Source organism: Protopterus annectens, chromosome 13.part0 (assembly GCF_019279795.1).
Source record: "Protopterus annectens isolate FY-2018-M chromosome 13.part0, PAN1.0, whole genome shotgun sequence".
Taxonomy (NCBI): domain Eukaryota; kingdom Metazoa; phylum Chordata; order Ceratodontiformes; family Protopteridae; genus Protopterus; species Protopterus annectens.
In genome coordinates this window covers 331,629,068-331,654,858 of record NC_056747.1, presented here as the reverse complement: position 1 = coordinate 331,654,858, position 25,791 = coordinate 331,629,068, and the positions used below count along the sequence as shown (strand labels likewise).

Genomic DNA, 25,791 nt, shown 5'->3' with positions numbered 1-25,791 from the left:
GCACAAACTTGTGGGGAAAACTGTTATTTTAATGAATGTCTTAACACTCCAAATCAGAATCAGAATTACTCCTCAGGCCAAAGACTATGACACCACAGTGGTAGACTGATTAAAACAGGTAGTGCATTACCAAGCCAAGAAAACTCAGAAGCAAGTAATATGGGAAAATCTAAGAAAGCACGTACTAATGCATTACACAATGCTTAGTGCACAGAAGGATAGCATACAAATACACAAGATGAAAGTTCAGTTGCAGACAGTTATGCGTTTGTTTTTTTCAAGTTTTCTATGAAGTATCAGCTGCTCTTTAAAATGATCCTGTTAAACTTTTTGGACCTTACAGTATGTTCTAGATGAAATTCAGACAATTCATTAATCTTGCATGCTAAAAACCTGTTTTTGCTCTCTGAGGGCACGTTTTATGTGGTTAAAGTAGTTATGCACAGTCTCTTTTTTTACCTATTAAAGTGAAAAATGGATTAGAATCAAGGTACCCACTGCAAAAGAAAAGTGGATTGTAACCATTTTTTTATATAAAAAAATGTAAAAATTACAAATATATCACAGCTTAAAGGGTTTGACAAGGTTTGTTCAAATGAGTCTTGGATCATAACATTTTCATAATGTGATGGAAATATGTCCATTATAAAAGTATCCTCTTTTTGAGCTACACTGCTACATGACAAATTAATTTTGAGCCAGCTCACAATGACGCATTTGCTGACATTTTCTGACAAAAGCAGCTAAAGGGACAAGAAACTCTTCAGAATTGCAAGTGTGTGTGTTGGGGGCTACTAGTCACTAGCTATAAACAACTTAAAGGAGATCACAACAAATCTTTCTGATACCCAAAAATCTTTCAGCCATCCAGAATTTTGTCAAAGCACAGCTGGCTAACAGAAATGAAATGTTCATTGAATGCTGATAACCTCAGAGGCATATGTTCAGTTTAGAGTCACAGACCAAGCTAGAACTAATTTTACCACAGGGGTAAAGTTGTACAATGTTTATGCAGTCATTAAGTATCTAAGCTGGAGGCAGTTCAAACTTTATTTCAATAATAAAAAAAAAAAATGTTCTATTTTTCATGCCGTCAGCCAGGTTCTCTTGTCAAAACGTTAACTACATCTACACATGTCACTGTCCCTTTCTGTTTCTTTCCAAACCACTGACTGCTGATCAGCTTAGTCTTCATAAATAACTCTAGTGTTAAAGTTGGCATAAGCAGAAGGCTAAAAATGAAACTTAGCAGGTGCTGCATACTGGCCAAAGAGGTCAAGCTAAAGCGGTATGTTTAGTACAGAAATACTGTTGCACATAACAGCACATTTTCTTGTATAGGACTTGAATGATAGAACTCTATTAGAATTTGGGGGTGAGAGAGTGGAATTTATAAAGTTATTGTATCAGAAACCTGCACAGAAGTTATAAACAGAGACAAAATTATTGCAAACACAGAATGCTTTGAATACCATCAAAGGTACATTTCTAGCAGTCCATACCTTTGCTCCTCCCACACTAATGATCCTATATACATTACGGGTTGCATCATAAAAGTACGAGACAACGGCTGCATGTTTGCTGGCTGGAATCCAGTTCCTCTTTGTGGCTGGGTCGATCTGGAAGACATGTGCCCGGGTGCTAAAAATTGGCTGTTCTCTGGAAAACATACAGAATAAAAGTAAAAAAAAAATTAAAGCTGAGAACTCTTAGCAAAATGTACTTCTAGAGAAGCTGCAGTACAAATCACTGTGTGTACAACTGCATGTATCTTGACATTATGTAGCTGCCTGCTTTACAAAAAAAAAAAAAAAGACAATTCATTACCTTACAAGGCAACAGGAAAAAAAAGTGGTCTGATTAACTAAATCCCATAGAGAGAGAAGACAGAAACATTAAGCTCTGCTGTATTGCAGAAATGAATTAAAATGTGTTAGTGGGACAGACCTTGTATTGTCTCCTAGAGGACATATAACCAACAAAATCCAATTACCACCAGTACTGTTGGCTATGTTATCCACATCAGATTTTAAATGCTCTCTTTTTAAAGAGGCTACTTATTTTTCTTTGCCATGCAACACACACTATAACACAAAGCACTACGGTACTCAAAGTGCCACACTTTCCATATCTCATTAATAAAATGAATGACACTGGTTCTGTGGTACAGCAACTGTATGTTATCTTTGTATTGGACCAATAAAATTTCATTTATTGAGTTTGCCCTGCACACCATGGAAGGTGACAAATCAGTATGCACATCAGGTGAGCTACTGAAAAGTTCTAGTGCATATAGTGATTGGATATCCCATCAAGTTCTCTAACTTTCTGCAGCAGGTATAGAACGTACAAAACCATCATACTATATCTGCCATCTTAATATAAACTTGGGTTCCATAAATATGTTGCAAGACTTACTGTTAAGAATCTGTAAATAAGTCAGTGCCACAGATTAAAGCTAACAGACAGAGGTATGTCCTTCTCAATGGAAAGTTAATAGATAAGGATGCCATTTGTTACCACTGTGATTTACATTGTGTGTTGAGACACTCGCAAAGACCAAGTGAGATCAACACGAGGAGAACAAAACCCAGAGACCGTGATTAAACGTTATGTTATGCAGACAGTGTGATTATTTGCTTGGGGAAAAACAGTTAAACAATGCAGGTTTTAACAAACAGAGGTATTTTAGATAGTTTTGGGTATTTTATGAGTACTACAGTGATACACATTTTGCAAAATTTGTTTTGATACTAAGAAAAAATATGTAACTGAAATGCAATAGTAACAGCCATTTTAAAGTAAAGACATACTGAGCTTTGTTTATATGTTCCCTTAAGGCAACAGATTTTTAATGAATAAAGGAGTAAGAATCTTCTTTCAGTCTGAGTGTGCTGTAAACAGAGGAATTAAAACAATTACTACAGAAATACATGTGCTTCCAATATTGTGTGTGTACACAGAAACAGTGGGGATATTTTCATAAACACATACAAAACACCCCAAGACACTGCCCCTGATAACTTGGATCTATCACAATATTCACTATGTATGCGAGTGCACACACAGACACGCATACTCACTCATCCCACAGGACCTATGACATTGTCTTTGGGATGATTGAGTAAACCAAAGCACCTTTACAAAATCCACAAACAGAGGACATGCAGGCACCATATAGAAAGAACCACAGCAAAGAACTCAACCAGAAAAACAAAGCACAGAGAGGTGGCAACACTAGTCACTGCACCACTGCACCAGTGATCAGCTGCTTTCACAAATCCTGCCCAAGCTACTAAAGGCAGCAACTTGTGTACAATTTTGAGTTCTGACGGCAATGGAAAGAGGAAGAAATTATGGCCAACTTGTTTCTCTTTGATAGACTACAATGCTCCCAAACTCCAACCCATGCAAGCCACAACACTGGCCATTTTACAGTGATTTCAGTGAATGTAATACATTGTGTGATACTGTTCCTGCTAAGTCAGATCAGTGACTGTTTAACTGTGATGAAATAAGGATAAGTAATTTTATCCATTAATGGCCTCAATTTCATGTGCTTTGCGGACTGTGTACATCTCAGATGTCTTACTGTGATTTTAATTAAAAACAGTGAAGTATTTTAATTTAACTTGCTGTGCACAAACATTCAGGTGCCAATAATTTTCAGCCACAAACAGCCTGTGCACCCAGCAATTATATTTGCACATTTCAAACGTCTAATTGTGGTAAAAAAAATGGATTCAGTAAAATATTTCAACTTTGCTTCACATAATCACACAGAAACAGAAGTATATTACTCCAACTTGCTTCGCACAAATGTGTACTAGTCCTGCAAAGCCACATTAATGTCTAACTTGATCAAACAGCAAGGTCAGTTATTTTCATCCACAGATAAGCCCCATGCATCTATCAATTATAGTCACTTTTTCAGCTGTATACATTTCAGATATCTGACTATAATTAAAACAATAATAATCACAGCACGATCAGCTGTCTCAGACATTTACATTCTATCAATCACTAGTCATGTTTCAGATCAGCAATTTGTCTCTAAAAGTTCCCCGAAAAAATCTCTTTCCGTCTCCAATCCATAGAAAAGATCACCAAACTGAAAAAAACGTATGGCAAATTTTAAATGTTCTGCCATACTGAACACTGAAGACGGTAACATAGCAACTACAACCTTAATCCAAATATTCCTCCAGCTATAGGGCAAATTATTCCACGTTAAAATGTCCTTTAAACCAGAACAAACACCATGGCTCAAAGAGCTTACATCTCTCCTCCAGCTAAGGGAAGAAGCTCAGCAGTCATGGGAAGAAAAAACATCTCCTGACAACTATGGTATCGTTAAACGTTAGTACATAGCTATACAATCCATACAGAAGCAGAAAGCAAACCATTTCAAAACAAAGTAACTTTCCCTCTTTGGATGCAAATCCTCTCTGAACCTATTCCAGACTAAATCAAGGACCACTCACATGCTCTGACTTTGTCAAAGAATTTAGCCAACTCCCTATCAACAGCATCTTCACTCTCCTCCCTTCCACTTTCCCTCACAGTCCCCTACCTTCAATCCATCTTTCTATTTCAAAATAATCTCAAAGAAATCATTAATCTACTTGAAGGCATACCCACAGCCCCCTCCCACCAGGTTCAGACCACATTTCTCTCTCATCTATCTACTACTGCAGGGAACTTCTAAACCCAACATTTCATGACATCTTTAACCTTCTTTTGCCTGACAGAATATGCAAAACAGCACTCATTATCTTACTGCTTAAATTATCTGAACTTCAAAACATCTCACACTTTTGTCCTATTTCCATCCTATCCACTCTTGGCAAGGTACTATAAAATCATCAATATCAAACTCTCAAGTTAAATTCAGCAATACTATCTTCTTACACTGAAAGGGTTTCTGGACATGTCACACTGCAATGACAGCCCTTTGGTGCCCAACGACATTTTCCTCGACATACATAAATTGACAGGTGCAATGCTCACTGACCTCACAAAAGCCTTTAACTTAATCAACCATCAACTTCTCTATCAAAAGTACACTAACATCAGTAACACATACATTGTGTGGTTCTAACACTTGAACACATCCTTCAAAATTAAATTAGCTCTTCCTTGTGTAGTCCACACATTCTTTAGTGGGAGAACCCCAAGACTCTATTCTAGCTCCTCTTTTCATTAAAGTACCTCATGACCTTCCTACTCTAAAATGCATCCTTTATGCTGATGATATTGTAATCTTTGGTTCCAGCCGCGACTACTCTAAAAAAACAACTACATAAAGGCCTTAAATCCCTTAATTCCTGGCTCGATAACCACAAATTAATATTTACCCTACAGAAAACAATAGGTATGCTATTTAGCACTACCCAAAAAAAAATCACAAGTCACAATACCACTACCCTTTGGGACACACCAAAATAAATTATCAACTCCTTCAAATACCATGGTTTGTGGCTAGATCACTTACTAACATCCTGTACCCAACGTTAAGAAACCAAGAGCAAAAGTTAACTCACTTTTCTTCAAGGACAGGAAATCTTACCCTACCCGTCCAAACAAGCCAGCCCCAGTCTTTCTGGCCAAACTGGAATATGGACTACACAAGATAGTCACAGCCTCAAAGAAAAACTCATTCACACTTCAGACCATAGAAAACAAATGTGTATTGCTTTATCACTAACTTGTCCTCTTGAACACCAGTGCCTCACCCAAATGGCTCCCCATGCAGCACAGAGTAGACCTACTACTAAGCTCTGTCATCAAACTTCTCCAACCTAACTCGGTCTCACCACTAGCTACAAAACATCATACTATGTTACACACACATACACCCTACAACCTCATACACTTAGGGGCACAGCACCACTCTATTCTCACTTCCCCACCTTTACAGCTGAACTTAAAAAATCTTCCATGCCAAATCAAATTGCTCTTGCCACCCATCAGGCCACATCACGCAAGGGCTTCTCAAGATCTAACCTTACTCTCTTTCAATTACTAACACCTCTTAACCCCACCTCTCTCCCCAATCTGATTCTCACTGCCCCACACCATTTCTGCCATAATATAAACCTGAAATTGCAACAAATTGTAAAATGTGCATTTCTTTCATAATAGATGCTGCACTGCAGTTTCTGTTATGTAGTTACTTTCGGTTCTGTCTTTGATATGTAAAGCGTACTGCCTCCGTTCCACTTTTTTTTTTCTTTGTGAATAATTTCATCCAGGCAATACCTGCAAATGGTCAGTGGTGATGAGTGTACTATCTCAGTAAACAAATATGAAATTAAATAAAATACAGTTTGTCAACTTTGTTTTATACAAGCACAGTAAAGTTTTTCAATTGACTTCACAAAAATGCACACTAGTCCTGCAAAGTCAGATTGTTTAGCTTGATAGCAGGGTCAGTCTCTTTCATCCACAGAGACAGCTCTGGTACCTGGCAAGTTTAGCCACAAACTCTGCACATTCTGTAGATTTCTGGATATAACAAAAAAATAAGCAATCCCTAATTGAGATAAAAACATATTTCAACTTTGTTTCACAAAAACACACAGTAGCCTTGACAAACATAGCACAACCTAAAAGTCGACATTGTATATTTTAAGTACAATTTTCTTCCTTGTTCCTCAACTATATTACCTGTTCTATTCGTTGTAAGTTTACAAACTGCAAAACAACCAAAACTTATCCCAGTAGAGAAGTCCAGAACAGCAGCAACAGGGTAACCAAGCTACTCAAACGAGCAGTCACAAGCTGCAGCAGCCAGGAAAAAGAAAGAATTACTGTATTTGGCTTTTCATCCTTTCCATCAGCCAACTTCACTAAGAAGCGAGATTTTTATCTATTAATTTTTTCATTTGTAACTAGCCCCTCCCAAGAGGGTTAGGGCAATGGGAAACTGCCCAGTTTGCCTTCCCAGTGCAGGCCCTGCAAGTATATTAATATGAGACAAAAATACTGTAAGGTAACAGCAATGGATAACTAAAACATGTTCACATTCATTAATCTGCTTCTTTAGCATGAGTATTACACCACCACAGAGCAATTATAATACAAGAATAGTATGCGCCTTAACTAAAATAAACTGCAATAGAAATGTTAGTAAGACATTTTATTAATTTGATAAAAGAAAGGACCAAAAGCACTAACTAACCAGGATATAAGGAAAATTTGAATGTTTTGAGATAAAAAAAAAAAAAAAAACGAACTTAACTGCAAGCTTTCATCGGCATGCCAGCTGATAAAGAGAAACAGCATATCAAAACAGATTAGTAATGTTTAGAGTGACAATGTGATACAGATGAGAAGTAAAATGAAAGGCAATACTGCAATTAAATATCCACCACATTAGAAAAGGGCAAGTGAAAAGAAAATGAAACATTAGGAAAATGGGCATATTAGAGAAAGTCAAGGATAACAACCGCACAGAGGCTGTTAAAAATTAAGTGAATGAAACAATATGGAAAACAGCAGAGATAACAGAGTTTGGGAAGAGAAAAGAGACAGAAGGAAATCATGAGACAGTTAAAGGAAAATTAAGGATTTAAAAATGAAAGTTATCATGCAGTAAGAAAAGTAAAGTTAGGTGACTTCAAATAATTGCAGATTAAGCAGTTTAACAAGTATGCCCTTACGGCATTTTTAAATTCTTGCAATTTTTAGTATTGCTCAGCACCAATAGCAGACTATGCAACTTTTCAGACAGGGTGTACCTTAAGGTTTTAGCAGCAAATTTGCTACACATTCTACGCATAAACAACAGACATATAAAAACAGGTGCAAGACACCTGGCAATTGTATGTGAGGTCTTAAGATAGTGAGGTCTGGTCAGTGTTGTGTACAAGTTTGTAAGCAAATCTGAGTTGGCTTCAGAGCCTATGCCAAGCTATTTAAAGAGATAACTGGTAATCCTTGAATTAATGGTAACCCTTACAATACAACTGTAAGATGCTTAAATTTTGCTTATAGATTCAAATCAAGCTTAGTAAATTATGCTTAGAGACATACTTGAGTCATTACTCCCATCCCTCTATGTTCCATCTTCAAGAAAGTATCAGGATGCCTTATTATTTTGTAATTTATATAACTAATTTATCATCTGTATACACTTACCCCACTCTAGAATAACAATAATAATAATTTGAAAAGTAATTTATATTCATGCCATGATACCTTAAATAAACAAAAAAGTTATTCTACAAGAATGGAACCGATACTTCAAACAAAGCAGCTAGCTATCACAAAAATGGTAACATTACCAAAAATCACATGTATGCAGTAGAATCCCTATCACTTGAACACACTGCATAAATGGTTAAGAAATGGAGTTTACATTCTCAAATTTTTGTAGGTACCATTAAAATCCATGCTACATTTTTACAGCATACTACTACACCAAATGGCACAGTTGTACAGAATATCCATCTTTAAGCACATGAGAGTACAACATGAGCTATCCTTTATTGGTTAGGTCCCAGTTATACAGCTGTATTGATATCAGTGCATACATACTCATTTTATTAACTGTCCTTTCAGCAAAATAAGTTTCCATTATAACCCAATAACACAATATTTATACTAATTATAGTCATCTACATATGCTGAAACATTTTTGAATTATGTTCTGTTACTCATCCCTGAATTTGTTTACAGGGATACAGCACTGATCAATTCTGACCAATTTCAGGCTCAATCCAGTAAAATATACAATGAGAGTTGCACTGATTACAAGACAGTACAGATACAATGACATTATTCTATAAAGCAATCACATAACCTGTATAATATACAATATATGGAAAGATTAAATATATAACAGGATTATACAATAGCAGGTAGTCATGGGTGTTCGAGGATATTAAAAGGTTAAATCAATGTAGAGGATATAGTCGACCTAGGTTATCTAACCAGATACATTGCAAATATATTTTGCTTGAATACATGACAGCTAGCCATCTGGTGGTGTGAACCTTGGAACTAAATGATTGTCACTGCTGAAGAGATACCCTGACCCCACGTGTAAAAAATGAGAAAAAGGTTTGTGGATGGATGGATTTTAGCACTGCATAGAATTTATAATAAGATGATGTGGCTGAGATCAGAAGGGAGGGATTCTCACAGTTTGGGACCAAGTACTGAGAATGAATGATCAGAAGTATGCAATTTCAACTGAGGGCTTTGCAGAAGAGGACCTGAATGATTATACTTTCCAAGGTTGTACTATGGGCTTTGCCTTATTAATTTGGAAGTTGGAGGAGGGAGAGACTGTTAATATGCAGGAGTTTAAACAACTGAAAACCAAGTAGCAGGTCATCTCTTCACGCAACTGGAAGTCATTTGGCTTTCTCCAAAGTTAAGCAATGGTATTACATTTTTCCCATTTAAACACCAGATATTTTTTACTTTTCTAGCAACACAAACATTAGTAATACTCCAGTCACACAATAATACAAACCAGCCTTAACTAAGCAAGTAAAGCGCTTCAATAATGGACTTACTGAATGGAAATCAGAAAAATAATGGCTAAATGTAAAGCCCTAGACTCAGAATCACTTTACATCCTTCAAATCAGCCACTATATATCAACCTGTTTTAACCCGATCCTTAAAGCCAAACATCCCAGATTAGTCAAAATGCTTTCCAGCATTCAGCATGATATATTCAAATATCGTACACTTAGCACCCAACTCAGGACAGCTGCTATTTGACAAATGGAATTTTTTTAAATATAGTTCCACTGACCCAAAGTACTTAAACTGAGTGGTCCCTGAACATTTTGGCATTTAATTGCTTTACTGCAAATATATACTTTTCTCACCTTTGTAGGGTACTTCTCTTTTCTCTATGGACTGCGTGTGTGTGGTGTTGCAATTTTTTTTTTTTTTTTTTAAGTGTTACCCACAATTGCAGCAGGTTTGTCGTTTGAGTTTTACTTGTCCCGCTTGCTGTTGGCTGTGTATATGTGAACTTCATAAGAGACACCGTTAGCTCATTGCTCAAAACTTTTACATTACAAAAAGTACAACCGTTATATGTGCAAGTGTTGATAAACTTTAATATTGCTCTCCATATGCCATAAATTACTTATAAAACCAGATCCTTCCCTTTTTGAATTTTGACTACCTGAACATTGCTCCATTGTGACTTTCTACTTATCATCACTTGTCACAGTGGCATAGATGCAAAACCCTAGAGGTGATATACTCTCCCATTTACTGTAAAAATAACATAAGATAAAAATTCTGGCAAAGACACCTAAACACTGTGAAATGATACAGAACAATAATGCCCTTTATCAGAGGGGAAAGAGGGCAAGAGTTAAGTGGGATAAGTCAATTCTCCACATAGAGAAAGGTGGTTTAGATTACCCAATACGAAGGAACACTTTAGAGCTAAATAGTTAAGGCTCATGTTGTTGTTTGTCTTTTCGGCTTTTCCCGGTTAGGGGGTCGCCACAGCGGAACTCCGGACCACTAATGATTGGCAGTCGATTTTTTTGGTGCCGAGTTGCCAGCCCGACGTCCAGCCTTCAGTGAAGGCACGCCCATTCACGCATGTCTTTCGGAGGCCACTTGACCACGGGGTGGACATGCAGACTCCACACAGAAGGCACTCCAGCCGAGAATCGAACAATGTACAAATAAGGAAAGATCATAATTTTGGATGAAGGCCCTTAAAGAGAATAATGACTGAAAAGAACATAATATTCATAAAATAGCAATAGTAATCCAAGAACTAAGCCAATAAGGGAATAGAGAACAGAGATTTCACCAATAGGGATGACTGCAAGTAAGGGCACAAAAATAGTCAAGAGGAAGCTGGAACTTACTGTAGACAATTAGCAAAGAAACCAACATAATGAGACCAAATAACTAAGCAGAGAAAGTTAGAAAAGTGGAATGTGGCCAAGCAGAACTTTAAACTGCAGCTTTATGATGGTTTTCCATACCAGGGAATAACAGAATACTGGCAAAATTACGGGATAGGAGAGTCCTAAGTGAAAGAACAAGTTTGTAATTGAGTCTAAGACGTAAGCAGTTGATAAAAAATGTAATTAGTCGGGCATATTAAATATTGATGATAACTGTAAGAATCAAATCATAGGAGGTTACAGAAGATCAGCAAGACAGACTGGAAAGGAACTTACCAAGGAACAATGGAAAGACATCTGTAGCATGCAACAAAACTCAGAAGGTATAGGATTTTTTTGCTTACAAAGTATATGCATACATATCTTTATACTCCAAGCAGACTTCAGAGAATTTTTTCTCGTGTCAATAGCAAATACTCGAGGTGTGATGGGAAAGAGAGCCAATTGGAAATGTGTTCTAGGAATGTAATAATTTGGAAGATTTTAAAAATTCCCTACAGAATATTTTGTCCAAACTGGTGGGGAAGAAAATTCTTTTAACTATGGAAAAAAGAAGTTATGTACTTGCCCTAACATTCCATCTGTATTGTCGATTTTTCATCTCTCCTCACACGTGGGTTAGGATCCAACTCTGCCATTAGCAAGCACGTGGCAACCAAACAGCTCTTGGATACTTCTCTCTTACCCACAATGCATCTCTCCCAAATACCTCAGATCTTGTTTGCTGTGATAATAATAGTACAAAGGAAAGGTTAGTATTTAACACCCAAAAGAACCTTAAGTGAGGCAATTTTTGGAGTCTAATGGAACTCAATCTAACCCGAGAAAGTCTCTTCCAGTCCAACCAGGAATCCAGGGATGGGGGTGGGACTGTGAGCAGAGATGAAAAATCAACAATACAGATGGAACGTTATGGTGAGTACATAACTTCTTTATCTGATAGTCAATTTTTCATCTTCTCCTCACATGTGGGACACAGTCCCCAGCTACCTTTATCTAGGGTGGACTCATGAGCGAATATTCCTCAAAACCATGGCGCCAAAGGAAGCCCTTCTCCTGGAGACCAAATCTAATTTGTAATGAGTAATAAAAGTATGATGGCTTGTCCAAGTGGCCGCTGCACATATATCATCCAAAGCAGCACTGATCTGGAAGACCACAGATGTGGCCATCGCTATAGTAGAATGAGCCTGAATGGAGTTGTCAGGCTTCATGCACTTTGATGAATAAATAAAAGGGATGCAACTAGAAAGCCACTTGGATAAAGTAACTTTGGTAACTAGTAGGCCTTTCCTAGGCCCTGCGAATGCGATAAACAACTCTTTTTTCACCTAAACTCTTTCTAGTTAAACAGAAAAGTAACGGTCTATGAACATCCAACAAATGCAGTATATATTCTCCCTTACTACTAAAATTAGGGAAGAAAACAGGCAAATGTATAGTCTGATTAACATTTGCTTGAGAAACAACTTTGGGCAAAAAGAAGGGGCTGGTACGCAATGAGACTTTGTCCTCATGGAAAATCAAATAAGGAGGTTCAGAAGACAGTGCTTGAAATTCTGAAATCTGTCGCACTGATGTGATAGCCACCAAAAAAGACAGTCTTCCACGAAAGATACTTAATATCACAAGTTGCTGCAGGTTGGAAGGGAGGGTGAGTAATCAAATGCAGAACCAGATTTAAATCCCAAGGGGGAGAAGGGTCCTTGTAAGGAAGTTTTAACAACATGATCCCTTTTAAGAAGCCTTTGCAAAGTTTGTGGGAATTCAAAGGACTAGCTGTCAAACCAAATATGGAAATCTGAAATGGCTGCTAACTGCATCTTAATAGTACATGCCACTGCCCAGTTATTGAAAAGGTGGGTTAGGAATTCCAGAATTAAACGATTAGGGGCTGTGATGGGATACATACTGATCCATATTGTGTTGCAGTGCCCAGAATAAGAATCTCTTCCATTTACCCCTATATAGTTTCTGAGCAGACGGCTTATGGACGGACATCAAGACATGACTGAGCAGGAAGGAGAGCATAGGTTGTCTGGCAATCAATGGAACTGGAGGAACCAAGCTGTCAGCTTGAGATTGAGAAGGTTGGGATGACTCATTCCTGTCAGATATGACAACAGGTCTGGAAAGGGATCCAGAATCTAGGGATCCCTTCTGTAGATGACGCCACAGGAAGGGAAACCAGATTTGTCGAGGCCAATATGGGACAATGAGGATTACTGTCCTCTTCAACCTTCTGGCTTTCTGAAGAAACCTGGGGATCAACGGAACGGGGGGAAAGACATACAGAAGTCTGCGGGCCCAATCGTGCATCAGATCATCCCTCGGGGTTGGCCCGTGTGGGGGAATCAGGGTGAAAGTAGTTGCTGCATTTGTTGTTTAGGGGAGAGGCGAAAAGATCACAGCCAGGCTGGCCCCATGTGCAGAAAATATTCTCCAGCACATTCTGGTTGAGTGACCACTCGTGCGGCATGAGAATGGCTCTGCTCAGCTTGTCTGCTATGACGTTGGATCTCCCCAGAATATGCATTGCTATTAGAAGGTGGTTGGACGAGTTCACCCATTGCCACACTCTGAGTGCTTCCCGACAGAGAGGGTATAATCTGGTTCCTCCTTGTTTATGTACCATACTACTGACATGTCTGACTGAATCGCTACCGTCCGTAGAGGAAAGGCAGACTGAAATGCCTGCAATGCTAAGAGCACCCCCCTCATCTCCAAGACATTTATGTGGAGCTTGGCCTCGTCTGCAGATCAGGTACCGTGGACATGTCTTCCCCAGATAATGCCCCCGCACCCCATCTGGGAAGCATCTATGATCACCATAGCCTGTGGTTGAGGTGAAGTAAAGGGTTGGCCTTGTGTCACCTGTTGAGAATGAATCCACCATGACAGATATTCTTTGTATATGTTCGTTAAGAGGATCTGATAAGACACTGGTTGATGCATTATTGACCACTGTGAGGTTAGAAGCCATTGCAAAATTTGCATGTGAAACCTTGCCAGTGGAACTAATACAATTGCAGCAGCCATGGAACCAAAGGCTGTAGAACATGATAGGCAGCTACCTTTTTGCTACCGATCAGCCTTACAGTTAACTGTCAATACTCTGAAATGAGGAAGTCTGTCAATCATCTGGCTTGTGTCTAGCAGGGCTCCTATGAACTCTTTTGTTTGAGTGGGTTTCAGATGAGATTTTTGGTGATTTATTATTATGCCTAGTTCTAAACAAAGTTGAAGAAGAGTCTTTTACTTAGACTAGTAGATGCCTGGTCAAGGCAGAAATTAGCCAGTCATCCAAGTATGGAAACACCCGGAATCCTGGTCTTCTCAGGTGAGCCGCAACCACTGGCATACATATGGTGAACACTCTGGGGGCGGTAGTGAGACCAAAGGGCAGTGCTCTGAACTGATAATGACTGGCTCCCAACTGGAAGTGTAGGTATTTTCTGGAACACCTGTCCATCTTTATATGGCAGTACGCATCCTGAAGACCTGTTGAGCATATCCAAACATCCTTTTCTAGGAAAGGAAGTATGGACTGAACTGTGACCATTTGGAACTTGTTGCATTGGACTGATTTGTTTAAATTGCCGAGATTCAGAATCTGTCTCCAGTCCTCTGTTTTCTTTGGTACTAAAAAAAACCTTGAGTAAGTTCCGAATCCTCTCTGGTTTTGGGGGGGGACCTTTTGGATGACTCTTTCTAGCAGTTTTTTGAATTTGCAAGACTGCTTGATCCCTTTGACTGGGTGGAACATCTGGGATTTTCTTGTTGGGAGTGGGTGTTGAGAAAAGAGAATTTGGTAACCCCTGCATATGATCCTCTGCAGCCATGTATTAGAACTTATCTTTTGCCAGGCTCGCCAGTGCAGGGACAGAGGACCCCCGTTTGCCTCTAGAGGCAGACAACTGGACCTCCTTTCAGGAGCGCTGAAAAGGTTTTGCAAAGAAAGGTTCCTGGGAACTTCAGTTCTGCAGACCTCTTCTGGCATGACAGCAATGTCTTCTGCAGTTTCCCCCTCTGCCTCTGGGGGAAAACTCTCCATGTGTGTCATGGTAGGACCCTTGAGAATTCTTGAACCATGTTTTTCTACTGTCTCTTTGACCTTTCGGGTAGGGACTCTGAGCAGCCAAAAAATGTATGCCCATGGTAGAAAGGTTCTTACTTCCTTCTCACACCTGGATAACATACCCTTCACTTCGCTACCAAAGAGTGATGAGTCTTCAAATAGTGTTGACAAATGGAGACTTAAAAGGGCTCTGCAAAATCACAAAGGTGCATCCAGGCATGCCTCCTCATGGAAATGCCGGAACCCGCCACTCTTCTCGCTCCTTCAGCTGTGTGGGCTATAAACCTCATGGAAGAGTTAGCATCTGAGTGTAGGGTGGCTAACTGAGAAGCTTTCTCTTTAGCTCTCTCAGCTACTGCTCTTTGAAGAGTATCAGAGCTCCTTGATCAGATCTCTTTGTAATCTGTGGAAATGAGAAGTAATTTGGCGATCACAAGGCAAAGGTCGCTGAGGAAAAGACACTTCCCACATCTATCCATCGTCCTAGATTCTTTATTAGGAGGATGGATAATGGAACTCTCCTCAGAAAGTTCCTTCTTGGTTGCCACTGCCACGACCATGGCATCTACTGCAACCCCTTTAGTCCAGAAAGTTTTATCTGAGGGAGTGGTTATAATCTTGGTCTCCAGGGAAGGGGCTTGATTGAGTCTGGGGTCTCTCACACCTGCTGTGAAATCAAATCTATGAGCTCATCGGTGGACAGTCACCCAGGAGGTAGAAGGGCGAGAACCAAAGGTGGCTAAGTACACAGACTCCTCAGGTGAAGGTTTGCTGGACTGCCAGTCACCCCACTGCTTGAGAATCTCTAGAATTTCCCCAAAGGAAATGTCCTTGGGGGTGATAGTCTTCATCAAGGTCAGTGCCATCCGTGTCTGACTCCTCCACGGAGTTCAAACGCTTCCTCTTGCATAACCTTTTCCAAGGGACCTCCTCAGTGGGATAGTCTGTGGAGGTATCAGAAGAGTCAGGGTATCCTGGTGCCTAGGTTTCCGCTGTCCCTGTGGAAAATGTAGGATGAAGAACGCCGGGTATATACATGGGATAACAGATCTGATAGGACAGGTGCCTTTTTCGATACAGTGTCAGCAATGTCACTCTCCAAAGCCCCAAAGGCAGACTGCTCCTGAACGGATGAGGACTCCAGCTCTAACAAGCCATTTTTTTCAGGAAGGAGAACCCTCCAGCCCAGAAGACAGCTCGCCCGGGGTTGAAGCCGGTGCCAAGCTCGCCTTCGCTGAAGCCCCAAGGGGCAGCGACTGCTCAGAGGATCTGGGAGAAAATTGCACCTGAGGTTTGCCAAGCTCGTTTCTGCTCTGGGAGCTCTCCGGCTCCGAAAAAGCCGATAAGCTCCGAGCGAAAGTCTAATCCAAGGAAGCAGACAACCTCAGATACAAACTAAAAGGTACAAGGCATATCAGATCCATGGGCTCCAAACCTTGCCGCGAAGTCAGAGGAGGAGGAAGAGTAGGAGTGGATGACTTACATATACCTGGAACCAAATGGTTGAGGTTGAGGGGGACCTACTGATTCCCTGCATGCGTAAAATCTTCTGCACCACCCATTCCACATCTTCTTCAGTTAGACTCCTGGTCGAATGGGAGGGCAAGACAGAAGGGGGTAATGACCATGATAGAAAGGGGGAAGGTACCCTGTCAGGAACTGGGTCAAAGGACGGAGAGTGCATTACCCTTGATAAAGGTATGATTGGCTTGAATGGGCTAGGTGTCGGATCTGACCCATCCTTGCTAGATGGGATCAGAGCTGAAGAAGTCATATCTGATGGAGTAGCAGTCGGAGAAGGCTCTGATTGAATTGTGGACTCCCCAACGAGGGAGATTTCCACTCCAAAATATCTGTTGGTGCCGAAGGTCTCTTTTTTGGCCTTCTCCAAAGATCTGGGGAACAAGGACAAAGCAGGTCTCAAATGAGATGATTTAACATGAGAAGAGCAGCTATTTTCTTTGCCTCCAGAAACAGCTTCACCAAAGGAGGAAGGTAAGATGCCCCTTAGGATGAGCTTGTTCTTACAATCTATTAAGGCTCTATTATTAAAAGAGTGATATATTGCACAATCCTCGTGTAAATGTAGAGGACCCAGACAATACACATGAGTGGGCGTCGCTAAAAGGAATTTTATGCCCACACTTGGTGCACTTTTTGAAACTAGCAGTTTTTCCCCGATTCTCTGCCATGACAGAGAAAGAAGGTCAGAGAAAACACATACATACTCGCTCAGGAAGAAAGAGCAAAGGAAAGACTTTTTTTTTTTTTTTTTTAAAGGCAGATAGATGGAATAAGAAGAATGGGAAAACACCTACTTACAACAGTAGGTAACAAATACTGTTTAGGTAAAGGGGAGGGAAGTCACCTATAAAAAGCGGTTACTGGCAGGACGAGGAAGTGAAAGTAGTCTAAATAAAGAAGCAGTCACCACAAGAAAAGGTCCTGAAGTTCAACAGAGGGACAGACAAGAATTGTAATACTGAAAGTTTAAGAATTTGAAGAATTACAAGGAATAAATTTGAAAAATAAAACCTGACACAAACAGCTAGTGGGATGACCACATCTTCGCAAAGTGGCAAACAAGATCTGAGGTATTTGGGAGAGATGCACTGTGGGTAAGGTATCTAACAGCTTTTTGGATGCTTGCTAATGGCAGAGTCAGATCCGAGGGCTCAGATCCAAACTCACCCACATATGAGGAGAAGATTAAAAATTTACAATATCAGAGTGATTCTTTTCAGCTAGGACTTGAGCTCTGAATTGTGTAGACATAAGTAAGGCCTTCCTGTTTTATGCGACTAGCTGCCAAAAAAAAGTTGGAAATCAAAATTCATGCCATCTCTAACTGAAGAACTGAATATTGCAAAGCAGATAAAAGAAATGGAGGTGTGATCTTTAGAAAAACGAAACAGCAAATCACATAGAAATAAACAGCATCTGTGGAAACAATACATGCAAAAGTGATATTCAGGAGGAGTGAGGTTTAAGGGAAGAAAGTAATGGTTCCATTTATTAAAATGTTAGTGTCAATGATATTTGTAAAAAAGGAAATATGTACACTGCATGAAAACAAGTTTTTCTTTTACATTAATGTTTGTAACTGTCATTGCTTTATTTGTGATTTAATAAAGACATTTATAAAAAATAATATTTTTTTAGTTTCAGTGCATCCAAACCTGTTTCTGCATCACCCTTAAAAAATGGACTATTGTAGGACATGGTGACAACAGCTAGAATTCAAACAAGCCCTGAATAATTTACATACCCCACCAGACAGTGAATGGACCAAAATGATACAAGTTTGCAATATAAAACTTTTCACTGCGTGTTAACCGAAACTGCCACTACTGTACAAGCACAAATTAGAGAGATAAACTGAAGGAAAGAGAATAAACCTGTGTGTTTAACCCCAACTGCTATCCAGATAAAGACCTACTTAACATTAGGTAAATGTTGCAAACAACAGAACCATGAAAACTTTAACAAGATTAAATATGTTATTTTTCATGGCATTTCAATATAGTTGCACAGCTTAATTTCAGCTCTCCTAGTTTCTAAACAGAAACTGATAAATAATGGAAAGTAACTGTCAACTTTAGTAAGCTGTTCAGTAAAAAAAAACAGTTCAAGCTCCAGCTTTGGTACGCGAGATGGGTTCCAGTAATTTAGAGGAACAAATAAATCAAATATGTTCAGAGCTGAAACAAAACATTGAAGGAATATATCAACTCAAATAAAAGTCTGGAAAAAATTGAAGAAGCTTTAAACAGCTGTTCAGATGACCTGACAAAAAATGCATAAAATCACAGGTTGAAATGAAGAAAAGCCTGGCTGACTATGAGACTGCTTATAAAGAGTTGTTTCAAAAATGGTATAGTTAGAGGTCAGTGCATACAGAGAAAATCTGACATTTTTCTGCTATACCAAAGAAACAGGAAGAAGCAGACTGTATTAATTTTATAAAAACATAAGTTGCTGGACTGGTATTCCACATCAGGATTTGTTAATTGAAAGGGCACATCATATGTATTGCTCCACACCTAGCCATGAGAAAGCAGACAAGACCTGTACTAGTAAAAGATAAAATTATACTAGTAGAAAGAGTTGATCCTGACAAAACTATGGCAGAAGAGCAAATTAAAAATTGGAGATTGTAGTTTGTGGAAAAAGATTTTACACCAGGCTGAAGAAAAGCAAATTTATCTTGGCTATCAAGGAATGTTGAGAGACAGGTGTGAAGTTCAAGATGCTGTACCCAGCTGTCTTCAGAATACTTTTTCCTGGAGGATCAAAGCCATTTTTTGATGCAGAACAGGTTACAGAGGAAATACAAAAGTTTGTCCAACAAAAAGTGAGGCATCAAAATAGAAAGGGATTCTGCTTCTCATTTTTCTGTTAATAAACCTCAGAGATTTTCCAGTGAAACTTTTTCCAATGTTCCAAAGAAAAATGCTAAGCTAAGGGAGCTACTGGACAAATCATGTAGGCTAGCAAAAAAAAATGGTGAAACAAACTGTCAAACAGTTTTAGTTGTTAGTTAATTGTATAAGGTAAACTCTAGGTTTAGGGATCTACAGCAGGTATTTGTGCAGTTTCTAGTTTTATGAGTATGTACGTCAAAGCAGGATGGGGTTATTTGCAGCCTTGTAGTCAGATACTGCTCACCATGTAGAACTCTACTGGAGATGGAACAAAGTAACAGACCTGTCAGACAAGTTAATAAAATTTTGTGTTTTCTCTTGTTGGATTATATGCTTTAGTAATTAGCTGGCTACACAGAAGAATTTCCTAATGAGAGCCAATATACGGTGATTGATGGAGAGTTCATTGTCCACAAATGTTACCAAGTTTGCTAATGATATTTTGAGGAGCTGTAATTTATGTTGTAAGTGTAAGTGTTCTTACTTTCCAAAGAATAAAAAAACTGCATCTGTGTTAAGCTTTAGTTCTCAGTCCTGATAACATTAATTTGAACAGAGTAATGCCATCTTGAAGGATATGAGAGTAATCTGGATTGCTGATAACAGTCTTACATTTGCATTTATCAGCACACTTGGTCAGCTGGAGACCCCTAACATCAGCTTTGATGTCAAAGAGGAGCAGTCCTAGAACACAACCCTGAAGGACACCTTGAGTGATGAGTCTTATTAAGGAAAGTGTGCCACCAACCAGGACTGAATATTTTCTGTCTATTAGCCAGAATGCTATCTGGAGTTATGCAGGTGTTGATTTGGTGAGTTGATAAATAATGGCAGAGTACAGTATAAAATCAAAAGCCTTGGGACTAAATCTGGCTAGGTGGTGAGCACCAATATGCCTTCCTCTTTTACTTCTATAACTCTTTCAAAAATCAGCCAGGTTACGCAGGAAGGATACTTCCTTCACAAAACCAAAATGGTTTAGGTTAGGTACTTGTAACCCACTAAAAACATTTACAAATGGTACACTCTATTACTTCAAATGAGTCTGATAAGACATCATGGAACAGTTTTACAGGGTCACTGTTTGGGCTATACTTCTGTAGGGGGAACAGCATCTGTTTTCTAAGCTTCAGGTAAATTACCAGTGGAGAGGCTAACACTGAACAGCTGTTTACAATGGAGCCTGTGAGAAAGTGTTCTCATGTAGATAGTGTGTTTGGTACTGGGGAGGGCTTTTAGAACTTGTTCATAGGTAACTATAAGGGGAGGTGCTGATTAGATGTTGTGAAGAGGAAGTTTGGAAGGGCAAAGTGGAGATGTTTGAACTAAATTTTACTGTGAGTATATTTATGACATCCTTTGTGGTTAGACTGGGTGGTACCCCTTGATATCAACTCGGTACACTGCTATAGTTAACTGAAGCTTTAATGCTTTATTCATACTTAGCTTTGCAGGTCTTGATCTTCTGCCTTAGTTCTTTACTTAACCTTGGGCAAATTCTAGAGTTCCCTTAGTATGATACTAAGTGTTCATGTTTTTCCTCTTGGCATTGATCACAGCTGCAAAAGGTCAGTTTGCTGAAAGTATTTAATCAGTTACTTGTAACCTCTTTGGAATAGGCTTAGAGAAAACAGTTACACAGTCAGGGCACAATGCAGTGATACTTTCTGTTTGGGAATGCCATTACTGCTAAAGAAACTCACTGTTGAGTATTAAAGACCAAAAGACAAAGTTCTGAATTGATAATCCCCTAAACTGGCCTGAAATCATAAAATGCTCAGTTTAGTTTTCTGGTAATATGAAAAAATGTACCCCTTGAGCTCAGTGTAAATAGTCAGCTGCTCCTTTTGTTCAACAATCTGCAGAGAGATCATTCAGAAGGACAGAACATTCTGAAGAGAAAATAGCTACCTCAAATTCAAAAGAGACTGAATTTATACAGGTTTTCTGGAATCAGAAAATATTTTGAATAAAACTTCATGTCCAGTCCAAATTAATAGACTCTACCATATTTGATGCAACATATCTCACCCCTTACTGACTCCAGCAAGCAGGGATGACTCAGAGATTTAATCTTGAAAATCGGATAGAACAAAACTCAACAAAGAGAAGACAGTGGCCATTCCGCATATGCTAGTTATTTTAGATGAGTATATATTGTCATGTCCACTGCTCAATGAAAGGGAAAACCATTCCCTCACTGAATAGGGAATAAGATGCATTTTGGTGAAACAGCCTCACTTGATTGAAGATGGATTGAAACTGCAGAGATTTTGCATTCCACAAAAATCCCTACCCTCCACAACTTCTATTATGAAGTGTCTGTGGTACTACTGCACAGAAAAAAAAAAGGACTTCAACCTGTGGAATATAAAACAAATGTCAACTTACTTTTATTTCCTTTATGCTTAGCTCTCTTCTCAGAGTATAATGAAGAAAAATGGAAAGTCTTTCTTAGCAAATTAGTCCCAAAATTAGAAGCAAGAGGTGGTTACGTCCAATAACAAATTACCTCTAGTGCCTTTTCTAGGCCCTACATGAAGACAGAATGTCTTGTGTAGCTTGTGAGAATTTTTTTCACCACCATAACAGGTACAAGCAAGCAAAATCTGAGAGTAATGCTACTCAATGCTAGAAGTCTAAACCTCAAAATGCACTCACTCGAGGCACTCCTTAAAATGGAGAACATCGACATCTGTGCAGTGACAGAGACCTAGTTAAAGGCTCCAGAGAGCACCCCTGCATTACCAGGCTATAATTCATACCACACCTTTCGGCCACCTAACCTGGACCAAAACACTAAAGGTGAAGGTGTGTCTGTATTCACCAAGGATATCCACACCTCCAGGCTAGTTGCTCAGCATTATACATTGGAGATTATCCAACAACTAACTCTGGGCAAGACTGCAATCTAAATTGTAGCTTGCTACAGATCCCCCACCATGTCCCAGGATTCCCACTCCTCATTTCTTGATACACTGGAAAATATTAGCGTACAACCCAACACCCTAATAATGGGCAATTTCAACTACCCCACCATTAACTGGGAAAACTACTCATGTACCAACTCTTTTGCTCAACATTTTCTGGAATTTATAAATTCCAATGCCTTGGATCAATTTATCCACAACCCTACCAGGGGCAGCAATATCCTAGACCTGGTCATTACCAATATGGGCGACCGGTGTTCCATACCAGAGGTCAATTCCTCATTGGTCAGATCCGACCATAAGCTAATCACACCAGACATCCACATCCCACCCCCATTAGGGAAACCACCGTAAAAAATTTCTCCAAAGCCAACTTCACGCTTCTCAAGACAGAAGTGGCAAACTTCATGACACCCATGCAGACAGACAACAGAAGTATGACTGTTGAATCCTACACAAATGCACTTTATAAGCACTTATATGAGTGCATGAATCCCTAACAGAACCAAGATGGTATCCTCCAAAAAAAGGAAGTCAATCTGGTGGTCCCCTGCCATAAACAAACTCTACAACAGAAGAAAAACTGTTGCAAAAAAAAAAAATATCCCATGATTGGAGGAACTCCCTGGTCAGCCTCAGTAAGAAGCTGAGATCCCTCATAAAATCTTCCAAAGCTAGTTACGAAAACAAAATCGCCACTGATTCTAAAGACAACCACAAAGCATTCTATAGCTATGTCAAGAATCTCAAAGGCAACACTCATATCTGCTCCGAGTTACAGCACAATGGCACTAAATAAAGAACCAACCGATATTGCCAACATCCTGGCAGATAGGTTCAGTGCTAACTTTACCCCCTCTCACCCCCTAAAGGGCCCATCTCTATACTGGAAGAATGCAAACTTAGTGTAATCACGGCTGTGCAGGTAAAAACCATACTCTCCAAATCCAAGAACACAGCATCCATGGTACCTGACAACATCCCAGGCTGTGTTCTACACGAACTACAGAACGAACTGGCACCCCACATAAGTACCATGCTCAATCATAGCCTCACCTCAGGCTTTGTGCCAACTGAATGGCGCACAGCGACATTTATCCCACTCCACAAAGGGGGAGCCACCACGGACCCCGAGAACTACTGCCCCATTAGCCTGATGAGCCTGGTCTGCAAGGCCATGAAACTTATAAACAAAGACACCGGTAATCTCCAAACTCTGGACCCCACCCAGTTTGGGTTTGTAAAAGGCAGATCATGTCTCCTAAACCTGACAGACTTCTTTGAAGCAGTCACCAAAGCCGTAGATGAGGGTAAGGTGGTTCACAAAGCCTATCTAGATCTTGCCAAGGCTTTCAACACCATCCCCCACTCTGGAATTATAGAGAAACTCACTAAACTAGGTATAAATCCTATGTCACAAGATGGGTTGCTAACTGGCTCACTGACAGAACTCACACTGTGAAAGTAGCACACTCCAAATCCGACTTCAGACCAGTGACAAAGTACAGTTTTGTACCTACCATAAATGTAGATGTCCGAACTGGATAGCATCTGCAGTCATAACAAGTGGGTTGTCCTGTCGTCAGGCAGCCCTGCAGTCGGCCGGATTCCAAAGTCCGGGTCCGGCTTCGGCTGATGTCGCACTCCACCCGATGTCATCTCTGTTGGTCTTCGGGTATAAAAGCATCAGCCGACGCCATTTTCCTCAGTGTTTCTTGCCCCAGATGCCAGTAGCCCTCTTGCAGGCTAAAAATTTGGATAGATGCCAATGTTTCCAAATAGATAGAGGTCAACACAGCAATAAGCATATATATACATATATACAAACAAATACACCATAAAAGACTCCCCCCCAACAGCTAGCTATTAGGAGGGTAAACACCCTAGGAGTACCACAGAGGGGAAGGAGGGAGGGTAATCCTGACTGCAGATGCTATCCAGTTCGGACATCTACATTTATGGTAGGTACAAAACTGTACTATGTCCTTCATGGATGCATCTGCAGTCATAACAAGTGGGTAGAATACCATAGCCAACTAGGGGAGGAGGATAAAAGTAGATTATGGTGTGTTTAGGATCCCTTGCAGTACAGCAGTGGCAAACCCTGCTCGGGATCTGGAATATAGAGGCAAATTATAATGCTTGGCAAATGTATGCACGGAGGTCCAAGTAGCCGCCTCAATAATGTCTTTGGTTGCCACTCCTCGTAAGAAGGCTGTGGTAGTGGCTGTTGCCCTTGTAGAATGAGGTCTTATGTTCTGTGGAATTGGTTTTCCATGGAAGGAGTAACAGTATCGTATGCAATTTCCTATCCATTTGGAGATTGTCTGTTTGGAAATAGCTTTTCCTTCCCTTCCTGTTGCATAGGCTACAAAAGTTGGTCAGTCTTTCTGCTATTTTTTGTTCTGTCCAAGTAGTAGCGTAGCTGTCTATGTACATCCAAGGTATGCAGTATTCTTTCCCTCTGTTTTGTGGGTTGGGAAAGAAGGTAGGTAGGTGGATTGCCTGGTTTAAAGACACTCTGGATACCACCTTGGGCATAAATGTAGGATTAGTCCTCATGGACACTCTATCTTGGTGGAAGATTAGGAAGGGTTGCACTGCCATTAAGGCCTGTAGTTCTGAAACCCTCCTTGCTGAAGTAATTGCCAGTAGGAAAGCAGTTTTCCATGACAGGTGTTGTAGGTCTGCTGTTGCTGCTGGTTCAAAGGGTGATAGTGTCAACTTTTCTAGCACAAAGTTTAAATCCCAAGCTGGTAATGGTGGTTTCCTTGGAGGTTTTACATTCTTGATTCCTCTGAGGAACTGCCTGAGCAAAGGGTGCGAAAAACAGGTGGATCAAAGCTGTATTCTGCTGAAATAGCTGATGCATGTATCTTGATGGAGGAGTAGGACAGGCCTGAATGAAGAAGTTCGCCAGATACTCCAGAATGTTAGGCATATCTATGTTTGACACATCTTTTCCTCTTTCCGTACTCCAAATGACAAACCTTTTCCATTTTCCAGCATAGTTCCTTCTTGTTGAAGGTCTGCGTGCTTCCAGAATAATGTCTTTAACTCTTTGGGAAAGTTCTGGATTAGCTGCTGCTATGTGATGTTCCATGCAGTCAGTTGCAGCGTTTTTAGGTTTGGATGTATGATGCTGTAGTTGTTCTGAGTTAACATCAAAGGCATCAGGGGTATTGGCCACATATTGTTCCGAGACATGCTCTTCAGTAGTGGGTACCAGTGTTGTCTTGGCCAGTTTGGAGCTATCAGGATTATCCTTGGACGTTCTTCCTTGATTTTTAGTAGTACCTTGTGTATCAAAGGAAGAGGTGGGAATGCATATGCTGTTAGGCCTTTCCAGTTGAAGGAGAGTGAGTCCACTTTCCATGCTAGTGGGTGGAATGTCCTTGTGCAGAATTTTTTGAGCTGGTGATTGAGAGGTGATGCGAATAGGTCTATCTGTGGCATTCC

The 25,791-nt window shown here is 39.9% G+C and overlaps 1 protein-coding gene across 1 annotated transcript in view; it reads right to left on the bottom strand.

Moving 5' to 3' along the window:
- HOMER3 (homer scaffold protein 3) overlaps positions 1–25,791 on the bottom strand; it is a 948,052-nt gene that overhangs the window by 867,090 nt on the left and 55,171 nt on the right. The window contains exon 2 of the mRNA XM_044054824.1: positions 1,503–1,706. Within this exon, the coding sequence (XP_043910759.1) occupies positions 1,503–1,706 (204 nt within the window). The remainder of the gene's footprint in view (positions 1–1,502; positions 1,707–25,791) is intronic.